Consider the following 17,850-nt stretch of genomic DNA (forward strand, 5'->3'; position numbering starts at 1 on the left):
CAACTCTTTTTTCTTTTTCATTAATTGTTGATGTAGGAAACATGAACCACCATTTGATATTTTATTTTTGTTCTTAAAGAAGTACTCATTTTATGTTATGTTTCGGTTGGTTCGAACTACAATTGGTTACATCAACTTGAAATGAACATTTATAAGAAAAATAAATTAAAATAAGACTTGTGGTATGACGAGTTCAAAATAATCTAAATAACTAGAATATTAAAGAGGAGAATATAGTAGTATAGAAATTTATGATCTGTTGTGTTTGGTTATGTATGCAAATATTAAGTAAGATATCCGCTAATTGAATTATATTGTTTAGTTAAAATTATAAATCTTATACATTACTTTATAAAATTAATAATATGTAGAATCTATTGTAATATGATTAATGAAAATGTTTAGAATCCACAATTTTCAAAGAATTTAAGAATATCTAGTAATTTCATTTTCACAATAATAATTTTCCCATATTTAAAAAAAAATCATATTTTCATAAAAAGATTACACCATATCAAATAATTACTAAAAGAAATAATGTAAATGATTGATAGAAGAAGAATGGGTATTTTTGACATTTCAAGCCTAAGTAATTACTATAGCTCATTGGACACAGTCTGTCAAAACAAGGGTCAAGCTTCACTTCAATGTTGACTTCAATTTCTTTTTAATAGAAAATATTTTAATTTTAAACTTTCAAAGACTACCGTTGCAATTAACTAACAATAATAGGGGTGAAATGAAAATGAACTTCACCACAATATTAGTTGTCAACTTGTTCACTTAATTTTTCTTTTTTTTTTTTCCGGAAAATAAAATTTTTATTTACCTCACTTCACAATAAAAAAGAAAAAAAAAGAGTAGTTTAGAGTTTTATGGGAAAATAGCCAATTATGTACATAATAACGCATTTTAATGTAAACATAGCTTATTTATTTTCTTAATTTTTTCAATTGTTATTTTCTCAAACTTATAAGACTAGGTTTTTTTTTTTTTTTTTTTTTTTTTTCCATTTCTGGTTTAGAAGTATCATTTTAAGACATGTGTTTTCATCAGTTGTAATCACTTGCCTTTTTTAATGAATAAATATAGTTCTTATTCCACTTTGGATTTGAAAACACCATCATCGCTTGTATCATAATTGAGTAAGAAAATAGGAAACAAAAAATGTGCTATTAAATAATAGTTAATTAGGATTACATTAATGACTTAGGCTTGAGTTTGGTGGTCCTACATACATGGCATTTTCATATACTTATTTAGCATGAGAGTTTGTAATTGTTGTTCACTCAATCAAGCAAAGTTGATAGTTTGAGATTCATTCGAATTACTAATAAATATAATAAAATGTATTTCTTTTCTTTATTCTTACGTCTCCAATAAGGAATTTGGTGGAAAGTGAAAGAAATCATAATTTTTTATGGAAACCCAAATTTGAAGTTCCACTACATTTGATTGATAGTTGTATATATATATATAAATAGGGTTTTTTTAGGAAAATAAAATAAAATAAAATAATATGGGCATGAATGAATACATTCTATCCTAATGCCTAGCAATGGAATTTGAAGAAAGTTATTAGGTGAAAAAATAAAATAAAATCATAACCATGTGATATCTCCTCGAAATACTAAAATTGTCTTATTTTTATTTCCACTTGATATAAAATAGCCACAAAAAATTTCTCTCATTTTAAGTTGTAAATTTTGGAGTAGATAAAAAAAATCACCATTTAACAATAATTTCTCTTTTTATTTTTATTTTTAAGGTACTTTCATTAAAATTATGTGCTAAGTACAAGGATGGAAAACGGAGAGGCCCTATGGAAACTATCTAAACTCATTTTGAATCAAGCTAATTGTTTTCCTAATATGACCAAAACAAGAAGAACTCCATTTTTTATGGTAATCCACACAAGCATTCTCACTTTTAAGGAAAATATTTAGATTATGTTTGGGGAGTGAGATTGGATTGAATAGAATTGATAATTTTTTAAAATGTAATTTTGATATCAAATTAGAGACTATATTTAAGAGCATCATTAATGGGCGTGGTCAAAAAAAGTGCTTATGTTAAGGTGAGTCCCAAAGTCAACATAAGAATGCATATTCAACTTAAAATTTTGGCAACGTTGCCTTGTTTTTCTTTTGTCATTTTTAATTAAAAGTTATATTAATTAAATAAAATATTAGATTTTGTATTTTTCCAAGATTAGCATCGTAGCCAGCCATAACAGCACTGGAGAGGCTCTAAGAAACTAATCCAAAACCTAAATAATCTCCTAATCATCTTCGCGTATTTCCCTAATAAGAAAATAGAATTGTTACTTTGTAGTCGAACTATTTTTTTTCTTTCTAATTTATTGTCAATAAATGATCCACTCATTCATTTTTTTTATAATTTTTCTCTTATATTTTTTAATTAAATATTAAATGAATAAAAAACTCTTTAATAATTAAATATAAAACCATATCTGATTCATAAGTTGTTATTTTAATGAGATGTCAATTTATTAGGGTTTACGACATCAAATTAAAAATTACAGTTAAAAACGACATCTTTAAAAAAATGTACAATATATCCCTCCTTTTTTTCTATACTCTCAATATATATATATAAAAAGAACCGAAACCATCATTTTTACATTGATATTTCTCACATGGATCATCTCTTACAGCTTTTACAAATTAATCATAGTTCCAAAACCAATACAAAAGAGATTGAATCATCTCAAATTCTTCTATGCTAATTGACCCAAAAAGGAAATGTTGATGATTCTCATTGCCATTGCCATTTCCAATCAACAATCTATAGAAATGCAACTCTGGGCAACAGTGGTACCATCGACTTTGCTGACAAAAGGGTTAATCTTGACCCAAACAAGAGAGAAAACAGAGGCCAAAAGCACAGACCACAGCACAACAATGGTTGGTGTCCTGTTCTGGCGTCCCATGAGGCCCTTGAGGAATGGATAGAGATGAAGAATCACCCAAAAGGCGAAGAAAACCTTGCCGAAAAGTGGTCCCCAAGCCTCGTATCCTTTGTTCAAGGCGTCAGAAAATCCCGCAACGACACCAACTAAGTTGACAATGAGGAGTGTCGTCGGAGGGATCAAAAGGGTCGTCCACTTGATGATGTAGAGCTCTCCGAACTCCGAGTCGTCGGCGGATTTGGTTGTGACTGTGAAGTTGGTGTCCAGACCGGCCAGCATTTTAAGGAAGCCTTGGAAGACGGCGAAGAGATGAGCTGAGACACCTCCGATGACCCAAAATTGCTCGTTTCTCCACAGCTCTTCGATGGTTACGCCGCTCCATCGGAGTTCGAGTACGCTGGTGCAGATGATGGAGAAGAAGAGGCAGAGGAAGAGAAGACTTGCCAGGTTTGAGAGCTGTCAAGTCATTAAGAACAACGAAAAGATTTTGCATGGTAAGTTCTCTCAGCTATAGCTATTTTTCTTTCAATCAACCATGCAGAAGTTACTACGTATAATTTGTACGATATTAGTAGATTTTAGTGCATGTGAAGGTTGTTCATTGTTTTACTTTGAAGAAGCAAAAGTACAAGTAGTTCGTTACCGTTGGTATGATGAATTTTCCAGTGAGAAGGCAAATGGCTGGGATTAAGCAATAAGCAACGAGAGGGAAGGATGTGAAGGGGTAGACAATGGTGTTAATGTAAGCGAAACGTTGGAGCAACCTGAGACGACCCCCTGCAAAACCATACCAAAGGGGACAATGTCTGCTAAAGAAAATCTCCACTGATCCAAGGGCCCAGCGGAGAACTTGGTGCAGCCGATCAGACAAGTTGATTGGCGCAGACCCTTTGAATGCTGGCCTTGTGGGCATGCAGTAGATTGATCTCCATCCACGGCACTGCATCTTGAAACCTGTTAGGATATCCTCTGTAATCGACCCGTATATCCAACCAATCTGTGAAAATGGAGAACAATAATGACTTGCAAGTAGGCAGCTAATAGATGTCACAGGTTATATATTACAGATCAAAACTTATACTATATTAGAGTAGAGAAGAATAATAGTCCTACTTCTCTTCCCCATTCTGTTTTCTCTTCATAGCCACAGCTAATGACATGAATTGCCTCCTTGATTAATGTCGAAGGGTTGACAGAATCGGGGACTCCTCCATTCTCCATCAGTGTAGATTCGATGAATACAGATGATAAGCCAAAGGTTTTCTCAAAGCTCATCTGGGATATCAGCATTGACCTCTCTTGCTCATCATAGTCTGCAAGGGAACCCAGAATGCATTTTATGTATTGTAAACTATGTCACGATGATCTGTCGAAATTCAGTTACAAAGAACTAGACTTACTATCAATTTCCTTGAGGTTAAAAATGGCTGCATCAAGCTCATCGCGTTTTGCATCTCGATAAGCCTCTGAAAAACTCTTTGAGGGCTTCTTTGTTGGGCAGCAACAAGAGCAGCATCCACACCACGAGCATGATGAGGAAGGTTTTGGTAGGGTTGGAATGGAAGAAGGACTGTAGCCATAAAGTGCTTGCCTATTGAAACAACAACCGGTTCCCACATACACTGGTCCTTGAATACCATCTAGACCTTTCATGTTAACCTGTGATCAGAGAAATTACAACTCTCATGAGTCCAAATGTCAAGTCCACATTTTTCTAGTGTTATAACTACACAAGTTAATGTCAAGAATGCTTAAGCAGAACACTTGGATTCTCGAGTATCTGATATATAGGTTGAACTTACGTCAAAAAAGACTGTGTTTCGATTGGCATATCGATCACTGCGATCAATACCATCAAACCTCTGAGGGAACTGCACAAAGCACACACCTGGGCCAACCTCAGGGTCCATCATGAAACACATGGCCTCGCGAACAGCCTTACTATTGTTAACATAGTGATCACAATCAAGGTTGAGAATATATGGAGCATTAGTCAGAACTGCCGAGACTCGAACCTATGCAAGCCAAAAATTCAATAATATCTTAGTCAAACTTTCAAAAAGAAAAAAGTCTAAAACATGAAAACCTTTATAGTATCTTAATCTGAGTAGAAATGTTACCAAAGCATTTTCAGCACCAGCTTTCTTGTGGTGTTGATAGCCGGGTCTCTTTTCTCTGGAGACATAAACTAGCCTAGGGAGTTCATTTCCCTCAATGTCTTGGGCACCAGTATTGCCAAGAAACACCTATAAACAAAATAATAAAAATATAAATACAATCACATTCAAGCTCAATGCCCAAGCATAAAGTTGAATATTAAATTGGACAAAGGAGCAGAAAATTCAACCTGAATCATGCCGGGGTGATCACGTGAGTTATTCCCAGGCCAAGGCGTTCCATCTTGCATGGTCCAGCCGTCCTCTGGTGTTTTTTGAGCTTTTGCTACTAAGGCATTAATCCTCACTTTGTACTCTTCGTAATCTCTCTACAAAACCATAAAGAAATCATTAACAAATGTTTTCAAAAGAGATATGTTGTCAATAGGAACGGAACCAAGCTTGTGGTAGCTTACTTTCATAGCGCGGCGTTCCTTTACAAAAGAAGGCTGCACTTTATCTTTCAAGTAATCAATCTTCTGAGAGAAGTAAAACTCGGGAGCTCGAGGTTCTATTGAAAATTTCTTGCAGAAGGGAACCCATTTCCTTGCAAAGTCAGCTGTTTCAGCAAGAGATTCAAAGGTGAGCATGGCTGCACCATCATCAGACACATAACAGGAAACCTTATCAACAGGATAGTCAACAGCCAGGATGGAAAGGACAGTGTTGGCTGTGATCAGCGGTGGTTCTTTCAGTGGATCGACAGTACTCACGAAAAAATCAACAGCAGCAAGCTCAGATGGTTCACCCTCTCTTTCATACCTGGCATAACATGGCAGTGAGTACAATATAATAACTTCCACTACTATTAGTTCAAGCCAAAATTCAGTATTCAAGATGAAGATATGAACCTTGCAGATAGCCTATCGATATAGGTCTCCCGGTTAATTGGAGACCATTTAGGAAACTGATCCAAAACCCAGGAAACAGCAAACCATATCTCGCATATAACAGATGTCATCCATAGACCATAGGCACTATCAACAGGATGTGTTACTCGATAATGGAAAAAGAGAATTAAGATGATCAACCGCATGATTATCACAACCCTGTAAGGTGTAAGTTTACTAGATTCGACTGGAACGATAGTTGACAGCGCTTGAGGAGCATCTGGAGGCCTGCAAAAGCAATCAAAACAGCTTGAGTATACATTTTGTTTTCTACAACTACAATGGAGAAATCTTCATCATTATATACAAGTCATATACATTGATACATACCTGAATATCTATGTTACATGCTAGTGTGAAGTGAACTAATACCATAGTAAGAATTATCATTTAGTGAACTGTTTGTTTTGCAACAAAATGTTACTTACAGTTGCTGCTGTTCTTCCATCTGCTGCTCAGGTGGAACTTGAATCTCCTCTTTTTCAGCCTTAGTTGCACTCTTTTTCTTCTTGCTCTTCTTATCCTTCCAGCTTTCTACTCTGTTCTTCCAAATTGGGTTTCCGAATTCGTCATTCATCTCTTCAGAAAAAAGAAGGCAAGCACCATAATCAATGATTTAGCTTCTCAGGTGGAACCAAATGATGCAAACATAGAAGAATAAAAGATCTCATACCACTATCCACTGTGGACACACTGCTGATATGTCTTGCATGAAGTCCAACATCCTGTAAATCCCATAAATGAGTATTTTATCAAAACCCCTTTTGTATGCCGAAAAAGTAAGAATCAATCCATTTTCTTTTCTATCTTCTGCTGACAGCTGCATATGAATTTGATATACATGTATGCAAAGTCAGTCTTACCTTTGGTTCTTCTTGGTGAGATGCCATGGTGGGTCGGTTTCCAGACACTTGTGTTTCTTCATCAGCTGGTGAATCCTCTAAAGTAATCAAAGTAACGCAAAATTAAGTAATTATGACAAAAATTATAAATTGATTAAGATCATTCCAACGACTACGTGTAAAGGTTCATACAGTTGAAGTTACAACGTTCAGTCTCATTAGTATCCTTGGAAAAATCTACAGCTTTTTGAACCAACCAGTAAGTATGAATATGATAGTTGGCATTGTTTTGAGCATCCCAGATGTTAAATCTTCATTTAGTTCAATAGGCATACGCAGAAGAAGAAGAAGAAGAAGAAAAACAAATTGAGAGAAATACCAGCATAGGGAGTGGCACATCGCAAGCAGGCTTTGCGGCCCTCTTTGATCTCATAACTGAGACAATCCTTGCACAAGGGGAAATTACACTCATGACAAGCCACAAACACTTCACCATTGGCGTCAAACCCAACCTGTCCACCACAAGTGTTACACACAGGAATCCCAGATTGCATCATTTTGATTTCAGGGCTCACTCACTCTCTCAATGTTGGTGTTTGTTCACTTGATTTTTATATGGAAGACCCCCAAACACACCACCAAATAGAAAAAGGAGGGTGGTGATGGTGGTGGTGGTGGAGATGGAGAATGAATAAGGAAGAGTGGTTGTGGAGGTTAGGAAGTTGGTCTCATTCTTCTTCAAGAGAAAGGTGAGAAGCAATGTCTGTCTGTTTTAATTTGAAATATTTGCGGCAAGTGCAAGGAATGTTACGGTTGAGGAGACTACATCTTTAAACAACAGACCTTTCACCCAAAGCCAAAGCTTCCTCCTCCTCAACCACCTTGCATGTTAGTTAGTTACGTCTATAATTATACGAAAAAATATTGACAGACTACTATTGGCCTAATATAATTTATAAATTTGGGCCTTTGCCTTTGGTTACTTCAGCTTCCCAATAAAATTCCCATGTTGCAGGAATTTTGTTTCTTCATCCTCTCATCTCATGCCAACATTTATTTATTTTAATTTTCTTAAAAAAAAAGTATGTTGACTGTTGATTAGTGTAAATTTGACAACTTCGGAATTAGAAAAGTCTGCCAGCTCTAGCTCATAGTTCATTTTCGGATAGTTAATTAATAGTTCAGATGTCATAAGAACATAGACTATGGTTTTTGCCGCATCTTATATATATATGAGAATTGTCGGACATGACTTCACTTTAAGCCCAGGCTTTAAGTATTCTCGATTTCGGCGAGATTTTTTTTTAATACCGAAAACTAAGTTCAAACATGTTGTTGCATGCGTGACTAATTTTTTTTATGTGCGTGAAAAGTAACATGTTTGAGCTTAGTTTTCAGTACCGTAAACCATTCGGAATCTTATGAAAATTTATAGATTCTCTGAATAGCTACGATATACACGGTCATAAAAACAAAATTACACCGAAAATTATTCACGGGTCGAGAAACACTTGGAGCCTATTAAAAAATTGTCTTATATATATAGTGTGTCATTTAAGTGAATGACAAATCTGTCCTCAATTACTGAAAAGCTTCTAGAAAATATGACATACCAACGTAAAAATGAAAAATGTGACTTGGCTTTGTAGTACGTACCTAACTCGGTGGTTGCTGCTAGATATGGGTGAGAAAGTATCACGTGACATAGGGTTAGGATACCAAAAGGTACTTACGATATAATCACAATACCTACAAAGGTACTAACCTCAACAAAAGTTTGAGTACACTTGAATCATCCCCTGCCTGTTCAGTTCAGAATTTTCAGACAAGGGACATTTTTCTATGATTGAATATCTTTTTTTTTTTTTTAATATTATTATTAAGAGAATACTTTATATATAGTTCAGTTATTTTAAGCAGCATAAATGTGAACCATTTCTCTCGATCTTCCCAGAAGAAAGGACCAAACAATTTAGCCTCCAATTAATGTTGAATACTCTCTATAAGAAGCTTCAATTTCAGTATATACTTTATTCTTTTTCTAATAGAAAAAAACAGATCAAGAATCTCAGACTTCTGCACCTAAAATCGAATGAAGATCTTACATTCCTGAATATATGAAAATTAAATACTTCCTAAAACCATAATATTCTGTGAACCAAAATTTGTGTGTACATACAACAGCCTTCAAGATAAGGAGATAATTTTCCTGAGTCGGACACGAGTTTTTGACCAGGAGCATAGGTTCGCGAACTCCATGATTGGCCAGTACTGGCCTAGGAAACAGAATAGACCTTTACCACTTTGGATGTGTCACATACGATGAGGTTTTCTGATTCAGTTGGAGTGGTGCAGAGCCAATTTACCTGTCAATGTATTAGGTCCATGTGAAGAAGTTCAATGTACAATCGAGATGCAAGAAAGAACCTGGAAATTTAAAAGATACATGAACTCACTTTTTTGCTTAGGCTGATGGTGGACTGTAAAATATCACTGCCACTACTAGTTTGCTCTGCATCAAAATATCTAGACCAGTCCCAAACTTTAATTGACTTATCATTTCCACCTGAAATAAGGAATTTTCCTTTCTCACCAAATAGAGAAAATGACCTGATAATTATGCCAAAAAAAATAATAATGAATAGATTTTTCAAAATTAGATTCATCTAAACTTGCACTTAAGTAAACTACTTACACACAAGACACTGCAGAAGTATGACCTCCCAGGGAGTAATCCAAATGCAGCCGTGGTCTTCCATTTTGTTCTGTGTTCTCTACATTTTTCAAGCTTCTGTTTGTAGATCTAGATTGAGATCCTTTTTGGGATGTTTTGGAAGATTTTGACTTGATAACAGCAAGTTCTGTTTCAATGTTAATGACATCTACAGCTCCATCACCCCTTGCAACAACACAAATCTTTTCGGTTTTGTTTAACATATCAATATCTGGTACTGCTATAGCATGAATAAAAGCAGGATTGAAGCATTGGCCTCCACTACCACCATTGCTTCCATCATGTAGACCTTAAGCCAAGAAAAGTCATGAACACAATATTCTGAATCAAATGAAAGAGCTAATGGCACGTTTATACTGAAAGAACATGTAATTAGATTGTAGAGATAGAAAACAAGTGCTTACTAAAATCCACAATTTTGTAGGGCCGCCCTTTGGAAAAGTCCCACATCACAAGTTTAGAATCAAGACCTCCACTAATAACTGGCAGAACATGCAAAACATAATTGTTTGTCAAATGTCATAAATGAAATATATATATATATATATAATATTTTTTTTGCCAGATTCTGGAACAAATGAGATCAGAAATATCTATTCCACTAAACTTGTCCAAGTAATTTATAAAAATACCATGACAGATGGGTGACTTCTCACTTCAGACCAATCAAAATATTGATTTAACATTAATGTTAACAAATAGATGGAAAACATGAGTACAAAGATCAATGGAAAGGAAACATGAAGCGCATTGAAAACAAAATTATTTGCTACACTCTAAGCAAAAGCCAGGAGATCGTTGCCACTCTTTTCCAACAACTCTTCTAAGCACAAGCCAAGTTTAGCTTTAGCATCAAGTAAAAAACCGTTTAGACCAAGAAATTCACCAAAGAGGCCTACTAAACAATCTACTTAAAACCAATTATATACTTCTTGTAACTCCATGAATGCCCATCTATCCATTTCACACAAAATTGTTAGGCCTCAAATATGTGCCTAATATGGCTAACACATTGAGGCACAATAGGTCACAAGTAATTAGAAATTGTTGCTGACTTGTATTTTTAATTAGTGGGGTAGTAGTTATTTGGTTAAGTCCAAGTAGGAGAGAGACCTAGTATATATAGTAGTTAATCTCTCTGATTTAGCCATCTGATTATTTATATTGTTTTAGAGAGTGAGAACTCTTTGGGAGATATCCAAGTGTCTCGAAGACTTGGAAAGCTTTGTAATCTGGTTTTGGTATCAATAAAAATTCAATGTAGCTATTCTACCTGCTAGTGTGTATAAAAAATCACTTCATGAACAAATTGCATAAAGTTAGTCTGTAACATGGACACAGGTGAACCTCAGCTGTACCACATAAATTAAAAATCACTACCACCCCACAGTTCATGCACTCATACAAACAAAGAGATTAAAGTGATTCACAGTTCGTATTGAATACCTTCCCAGGGTCTCCATGGAAGAAATTGCACACTGCTACAGATCTATAATTTAGTTAAGGTGAGAGGTATTTGTAAAGATCTTAAAATAGAAAGCTATTCAAAAGTACAGATACACAGAAAAGAAGAAATCCATAATGAAGAAATAAAGTAATTTCTATGCAGCATAATTCTTTGTTGATAAACCAACCTAGTCTTGTGTACTTGCATAGTATTGCATTTTGCATGATACTTGAAGTTTCAGAGAATGAGTTTATATCTACAAGAAGGATACACTTGTATGGCCAGCCCTCAATGTTTTATAGAGACATTTCTGACTAATGTCTATGATCTGCAACAGGTATTTCAATTAGCACAGAAGCAAAATAAAAGAAACGTATTTTGAGAGGATGTAACATTATGAGAGGACTACACTTTCAGCAACTCATTGTCCAAAAATAAAAGAAACATAATGGCTACACTTTCAGCATGTACCATTATGAGAGGACAAGCATACCCACAGCATTTTTTTTCTGATGAGAATCTCTGCAACTCATTGTCTAGCAAACAATAACAGAAATAAAAACTGTGTCAAGAGATGGTAAGAACCTTGACATCACCACTGTCATCTGCAGCTGCAAGAAAAGAAGACTTGAAGTTGCAAGCAATCTGCAAGACCGGGATTGCGATTCCACGAGTAAGAATGAGCACTATCAGATCATTCTAAAAAACAAAAATTGACAATCTAGATGGGATTTTCTTTCTCAAAAATTAATATAATTCAAGTTTCAAGGGTGTAAGAGAATGAACTTTATGTCTACCTGATTTATCTCGTCCTTATTGTATTCATAACTCTCCAACGGCGTCCATGAGGAGGCCTGCGAAACAAATTACTTACAATTTACTTAATAGAAAACAAAACATACTATCATATCACAAAATCCACATAAAAATAAACGATATATGTTAATGTGAACAAATAAGAGATACCAATCAAAAACTTAAACTAATTCCAAAACCAAGAACAAGAATGATTACCAGATGAACATCAAAGCTCTTGACTTCCCTTCCCGAGGAAACATAAATGATGTTTTCATTTCCTATATCATACGTGTGATTTAATACCCATCATAAGGTGTCAAAAGGAGAACATAATCAGCCCACCAGAATTTCCCAGAAATAATCATAAACTGGAGAAGAAAATTATGTTGTATTATATATTCATGTAGATATGTTTATATCACATCAAAATACATACTTTTTGGTTCAATTTTCGCATAAATTAGAATGGTTCTCCATATAGATATCATAGCTGTGATATCAAAAGACGAGCTACATTTTAAAAAATGAACTGAATTGCAAAGTAGAAGTAGTTTCCAATACTTCGTCACAAAATTAACAAGGAAAACCATGTTCAAACCTGAAGCGAAACATGTACCTACCTGAGCTAAAACAGATGGATGAGATTGCTTCGCTCCCCACTTCCATGGTGTTCACCACATCTTTGCACCGCATATCAAACCAGCACACACGACCATCCTATGATACATGTATATATATATATATATATATAATTGATCAATCAATCGATATTTTCTTAAAGAAAAAAATGGTAAGAACAAAAAGCAGAGAATACCTCGCCGGTAGTGAGGACAAGGCCAGGCCTCTCACGTGAGGCGATGCAGCACGTGGCAGTGGCCTTGTGACCTTTTAGTCGCCTTGGGTTTGTTTCTGCCATGTTTGTCTGCCTTTACCTTCTTCTTTCTCTGTATTCTCAAGTGTCAGCCATTGTTGTGACTTGCGAGCATAGGTGTTGGGCTGGGCCCGACTACTAAGCCCAACAACAATCCAGCCCATTAAAACATATTAGAAAGTTTTCCATAAGTGGAAATTACGTGAATATTGGGTTTGTGTAGAAAATTATTTCCATGTTTTTGAGTTTTTTTTTTCTTCATATTTTATTTATTGTACTAGTTTTTAGAGATTTGTGTTTTTTTCTTTTGTATTTTTGTCATTACATCCTATTTTTAAATCATTTTTTGTAATTGTGTATCTATATTTTAAATATCATTTTTATACCATTTTATTTATTTATTTATTTTTACATTGTAAAAAAAATCATAAACCATTAAGTTTTTTTTCCCTATTTTCTTCCTCACAATACCCTATTATAATTTCAAACATTTTTCCGTAATTTTTTCATGTTACCCTATTATGAAAATAATAATTACTTTAATTTACATAACCACAATCTATGCTCAAATTAAAAAAAGTAAAAATGTCAATCTCAACACACCAAAGTCATAAGCATAATAATTAATGTTGCAGGTGAGCTTGTGTTTTGAAACCCATGATTGAATTCTTTCCATATGATGGTGAACTTGTGCACTTCTAGCTCAAACTCCAATTTGCTAGTCTGCAAAGTAGATCAAAAATGTGATAAACTACAAGAAAATGCAATATTTGTAAATTAAAACAAAAGGGAAGGAGATAAGCTCAAACCCAAAGGCTATTAAAGAGAGTTGCCATGCATAAGGACATATGTGTTGCCATTTACCATTTTAATACTTCAATTTGATATGAATGTATAAAAATAAAAGTCAAAATATATATTATAATTATACCATGCAAGTTAAATTTTGTTGTTATCTTTGTTCATCTTGTAATTATTCTAGGTTATATTTATAGTGTCTAAATAGTAGTAGGTTTCCTTTTGTTGTTGTCTTTGTTATTTTTATATATTACAAAGTATCATGTCATTTTTTGTAATTGTCTTTCTTATGCTTGTAATTGTTTTAGGTTACTTTTATAGTGTCCAAAAAGTACAATTTGCTTTTTGTTGTTGTCTTTCATACTTTTATAGATTGCAAATATTATAGAAATCGAATTTTTCTGAAAGGGGACCCCTTTGGTAAATTGACGATTTCACTAATTTCTCCGTAATGTATGACAGTCGTGTTCTACTGGTTTGATATTTTCCCCCATGACATCTCATGGGTAAATGCTTCTATTGGAGTTGAAACGGAGCCTTAAGACCATATTTGAAAAAGCTTTCCATTTTTTTATGGCAATTTTCGCAAGTTTTTCCCATATATTTGTACATCTCTTAGTATTTTGGTCGTATTACCCTCTACACACCTCGAAATTGAAAGAAAATTTATACATAGAAGCCTAAGACGTAGGGATATAACTTTCGTGCCAATTACCTTGGTAGATTCCTTAGTATTAATTTTAAAAATATTGACCGAATTCATGATATAGAAATCGAATTTTTCTGAAAGAGGTACCCCTTTGGTAAATTGGAGATTTCACTAATTTCTCTGTAATGTATTACACTCATTTTCTACTCGTTCGATATTTTCTCCCATGAAATCTCATGGGTAAATGCTTCTATTGGAGTTGAAACGGAGCCTCAAGACCACATTTGAAAAAATTTCCAATTTTTGATGGCAATTTTCACAATTTTTTCCCTTATATTTGTACATCTTGCAGTAGTTTGGTCTTCTAACCTCTACACATCTCGAAATTGCATGAAATTTTATACATAGAATCCTAAGACATAGGGCTACAACTTTCGTGCCCATTACCTTTGCAGATCCCTTAGAATTCACTTTCAAAAGATTGTCTGAATTCATATTATAGAAATCGAATTTTTCTAAAAGGGGTACACTTTTGGGAAATTGGAGATTTCACTAATTTCTTCGTAATGTATTACCCTCGTGTTCTACTCGATCGATATTTTCCCCCATGACATCTCATGGGTAAATACTTGTATTGGAGTTGAAACGGAGCCTTAAGTCAACATTTAAAAAAATTTCCACTTTTCGATGACAATTTTCGCAAGTTTTTCCCTCATATTGGTACATCTATCAGTATTTTATTCGTATCACCTTCTACACACCTCGAAATTGCAGAAAATTTCATACATAGAAGCCTAAGACACAGGGCTACAACTTTTGTGCCCATGACCCTCGCATATTCCTTAGTATTCACTTTTAAAACATTGCTCGAATTCATATTATAGAAATCGAACTTTTCTGAAAGAGGTACCCCTTTGGTGAATTGGAGATTTCACTAATTTCTCCATAATGTATTACACTCGTGTTCAAATCGTTCGATATTTTCCCCCAACACATCTCATGGGTAAATGCATGTATTGGAGTTGAAACGGAGCCTTAAGTCCATATTTGAAATTTTTTTCCCCTTTTCGAGAGCAATTTTCGCAAGTTTTTGCCTTATATTCATACATCTCTCAGTATTTTGATCGTATCACCCTCTACACACCTCAATTGTGCACGAAATTTCATACATAGAAGCCTAAGACACAGGGCTACAACTTTTGTGCCTATGACCCTCGCATATTCCGTAGTATTCACTTTCAAAACATTGCCCGAATAAATATTATAGAAATCGAACTTTTCTGAAAGGGGTACCCCTTTGGTGAATTGGAGATTTCACTAATTTCTCCGTAATGTATTACACTCGTGTTCAAATCGTTCGATATTTTCCCCCAAAACATGTCATGGATAAATGCATCTATTGGAATTGGAACGGAGCCTTAAGTCAACATTTGAAAAAAAAAATTCGACTTTTCGAAGGCAATTTTCGCAAGTTTTTGCCTTATATTCGTACATCTCTCAGTATTTTGACCGTATCACCCTCTACACACCTTGAATTTGCACAAATTTTTTTCATAGAAGCCTAAGACAAAGGGCAACAAATTTTGTGCCCATGACCCTCGCATATTCCTTAGAATTCACTTTCAAAACATTGCTCGAATACATATTATAGAAATCGAACTTTTCTGAAAGGGGTACCCCTTCGGTGAATTGGAGATTTAACTAATTTCTCCGAAATGTATTACACTCGTGTTCAAATCGTTCGACATTTTCCCCCAACACATCTCATGGGTAAATGCACTATTGGAGCTGAAACGGAGCCTTAAGTCAACATTTGAATTTTTTTCCCCTTTTCGATGGCAATTTTCGCAAGTTTATGCCTTATATTCATACATCTCTGAGTATTTTAATCGTATCACCCTCTACACACCTCGAATGTGCATGAAATTACATACATAGAAGCCTAAGACATAGGGCTACAACTTTTGTGCCCATGAAACTCCCATATTCCTTAGTATTCTCTTTCAAAACATTGCTCGAAATCATATTACAGAAATCGAACTTTTCTGAAAGGGGTAACCCTTTGGTGAATTGGAGATTTCACTAATTTCTCCGTAATGTATTACACTCGCGTTCAAATCGTTCGATATTTTCCCGAACACATCTCATGGGTAAATGCATCTATTGGAGTTGAAACGGAGCCTTAAGACAACATTTGAAAAAAATTTCCCCTTTTCGATGGCAATTTTCACAAGTTTTTGCCTTATATTCGTACTTCTCTCAGTATTTTGACCGTATCACCCTCTATACACCTCGAATTTGCACGAATTTTTTTCCATAGAAGCCTAAGACATAGGGCTACAACTTTTGGGCCCATGACTCTCGGAGATTCCTTAGTATTCACTTTCAAAACATTGCTCGAATTCATATTATAGAAATCGAACTTTTCTGAAAGGGGTACCCCTTTGGTGAATTGGAGATTTCACAAATTTCTCCGTAATGTATTACACCCGCGTTCAAATCGTTCGATATTTTTCCCCAACACATCTCATGGGTAAATGCATCTATTGGAGTTGAAACGGAGCCTTAAGACAACATTTGAAAAAAATTTCCCCTTTTCGATGGCAATTTTCACAAGTTTTTGCCTTATATTCGTACTTCTCTCAGTATTTTGACCGTATCACCCTCTACACACCTCGAATTTGCACAGATTTTTTTCCATAGAAGCCTAAGACATAGGGCTACAACTTTTGGGCCCATGAATCTCGGAGATTCCTTAGTATTCACTTTCTAAACATTTCTCGAATTCATATTATAGAAATCGAACTTTTCTGAAAGGGGTACCCCTTTGATGAATTGGAGATTTCACTAATTTCTCCGAAATGTATTACACTCATGTTCAACTCATTGTATATTTTCCCCCAACACATCTCATGGGTAAATGCATCTATTGGAGTTGAAACAGAACCTTAAGTCAATATTTGAAAAAAATTTCCCCTTTTCGATGGCAATTTTCGCAAGTTTTTGCCTTATATTCATACATCTCTCAGTATTTTGACTGTATCACCCTCTACACACCTCGAATTTGCACGAAATATTTTCCATAGAAGCCTAAGACATAGGGCTACAACTTTTGTGCCCATGACCATCGGAGATTCCTTAGTATTCACTGTCACAAAATTGCTCGAATTCATATTATAGAAATGGAACTTTTCTGAAAGGGGTACCCCTTTGGTGAATTGGAGATTTCACTAATTTCTCCGAAATGTATTACAATCGTGTTCAACTCGTTTGAAATTTTTCCCCAGCACAACTCATGGGTAAGGGCATCTATTGGAGTATAAACGGAGCCTTAAGTCCACATTTGAAAAAAAATTGCCCTTCTCGATGGAAATTTTCGCAAGTTTTTGCCTAATATTCAGACATCTCTCAGTATTTTAACCATATCACCCTCTACACACCTCTAATATGCACGAAATATTATACATAGAAGACTAAGACATAGGGCTACAAATGTTATGCCTATGACACTAGGAGATTCCTTAGTATTCACTTACAAAAAATTGCTCGAATTCACATTATAGAAATCGAACTTTTCTGAAAGAGGTACCCCTTTGGTGAATTGGAGATTTCACTAATTTCTCCGAAATGTATTACACTCGTGTTCAACTCGTTCGATATTATTCCCCAACAAATCTTATGGGTAAATGCATCTATTGGAGTTGAAACGGATCTGTAAGTCCACATTTGAAAA

At 34.8% G+C, this 17,850-nt stretch overlaps 1 protein-coding gene across 1 annotated transcript; it reads right to left on the reverse strand.

The window, feature by feature from the left end:
- Positions 1 to 2,616: 2,616 nt before the first annotated feature.
- On the reverse strand, positions 2,617 to 12,781 carry LOC133800446 (cellulose synthase A catalytic subunit 8 [UDP-forming]-like). Its single transcript, XM_062238405.1, has 24 exons — positions 12,614 to 12,781; positions 12,420 to 12,516; positions 12,016 to 12,077; positions 11,799 to 11,855; positions 11,587 to 11,646; positions 11,273 to 11,329; positions 11,001 to 11,043; positions 9,959 to 10,036; positions 9,516 to 9,843; positions 9,277 to 9,430; positions 9,099 to 9,186; positions 7,200 to 7,394; positions 6,842 to 6,918; positions 6,652 to 6,703; positions 6,407 to 6,557; positions 5,940 to 6,206; positions 5,505 to 5,850; positions 5,280 to 5,417; positions 5,053 to 5,178; positions 4,735 to 4,947; positions 4,333 to 4,591; positions 4,046 to 4,245; positions 3,576 to 3,929; positions 2,617 to 3,388 (listed from the first exon to the last, which is right to left on the reverse strand). Exons 1-24 carry the CDS (start codon positions 12,713 to 12,715, stop codon positions 2,801 to 2,803), a joined length of 4,092 nt encoding a protein of 1,363 aa, XP_062094389.1. The 5' UTR covers positions 12,716 to 12,781; the 3' UTR covers positions 2,617 to 2,800.
- Positions 12,782 to 17,850: the final 5,069 nt, after the last annotated feature.

Source organism: Humulus lupulus, chromosome 9 (assembly GCF_963169125.1).
Source record: "Humulus lupulus chromosome 9, drHumLupu1.1, whole genome shotgun sequence".
NCBI classification, from domain to species: Eukaryota; Viridiplantae; Streptophyta; class Magnoliopsida; order Rosales; family Cannabaceae; genus Humulus; species Humulus lupulus.

Bases quoted from the DNA above. Each gene is read 5' to 3' on its own strand.
- LOC133800446 (XM_062238405.1), bottom strand. From the start codon at position 12,715: ATGGCAGAAACAAACCCAAGGCGACTAAAAGGTCACAAGGCCACTGCC. The intron at 12,517-12,613 runs GTATTCTCTGCT...CATGTATCATAG, and splicing joins TTGTCCTCACTACCGGCGAG to GATGGTCGTGTGTGCTGGTT. The intron at 4,948-5,052 runs GTAACATTTCTA...TGGCTTGCATAG, and splicing joins CTGGTGCTGAAAATGCTTTG to GTTCGAGTCTCGGCAGTTCT.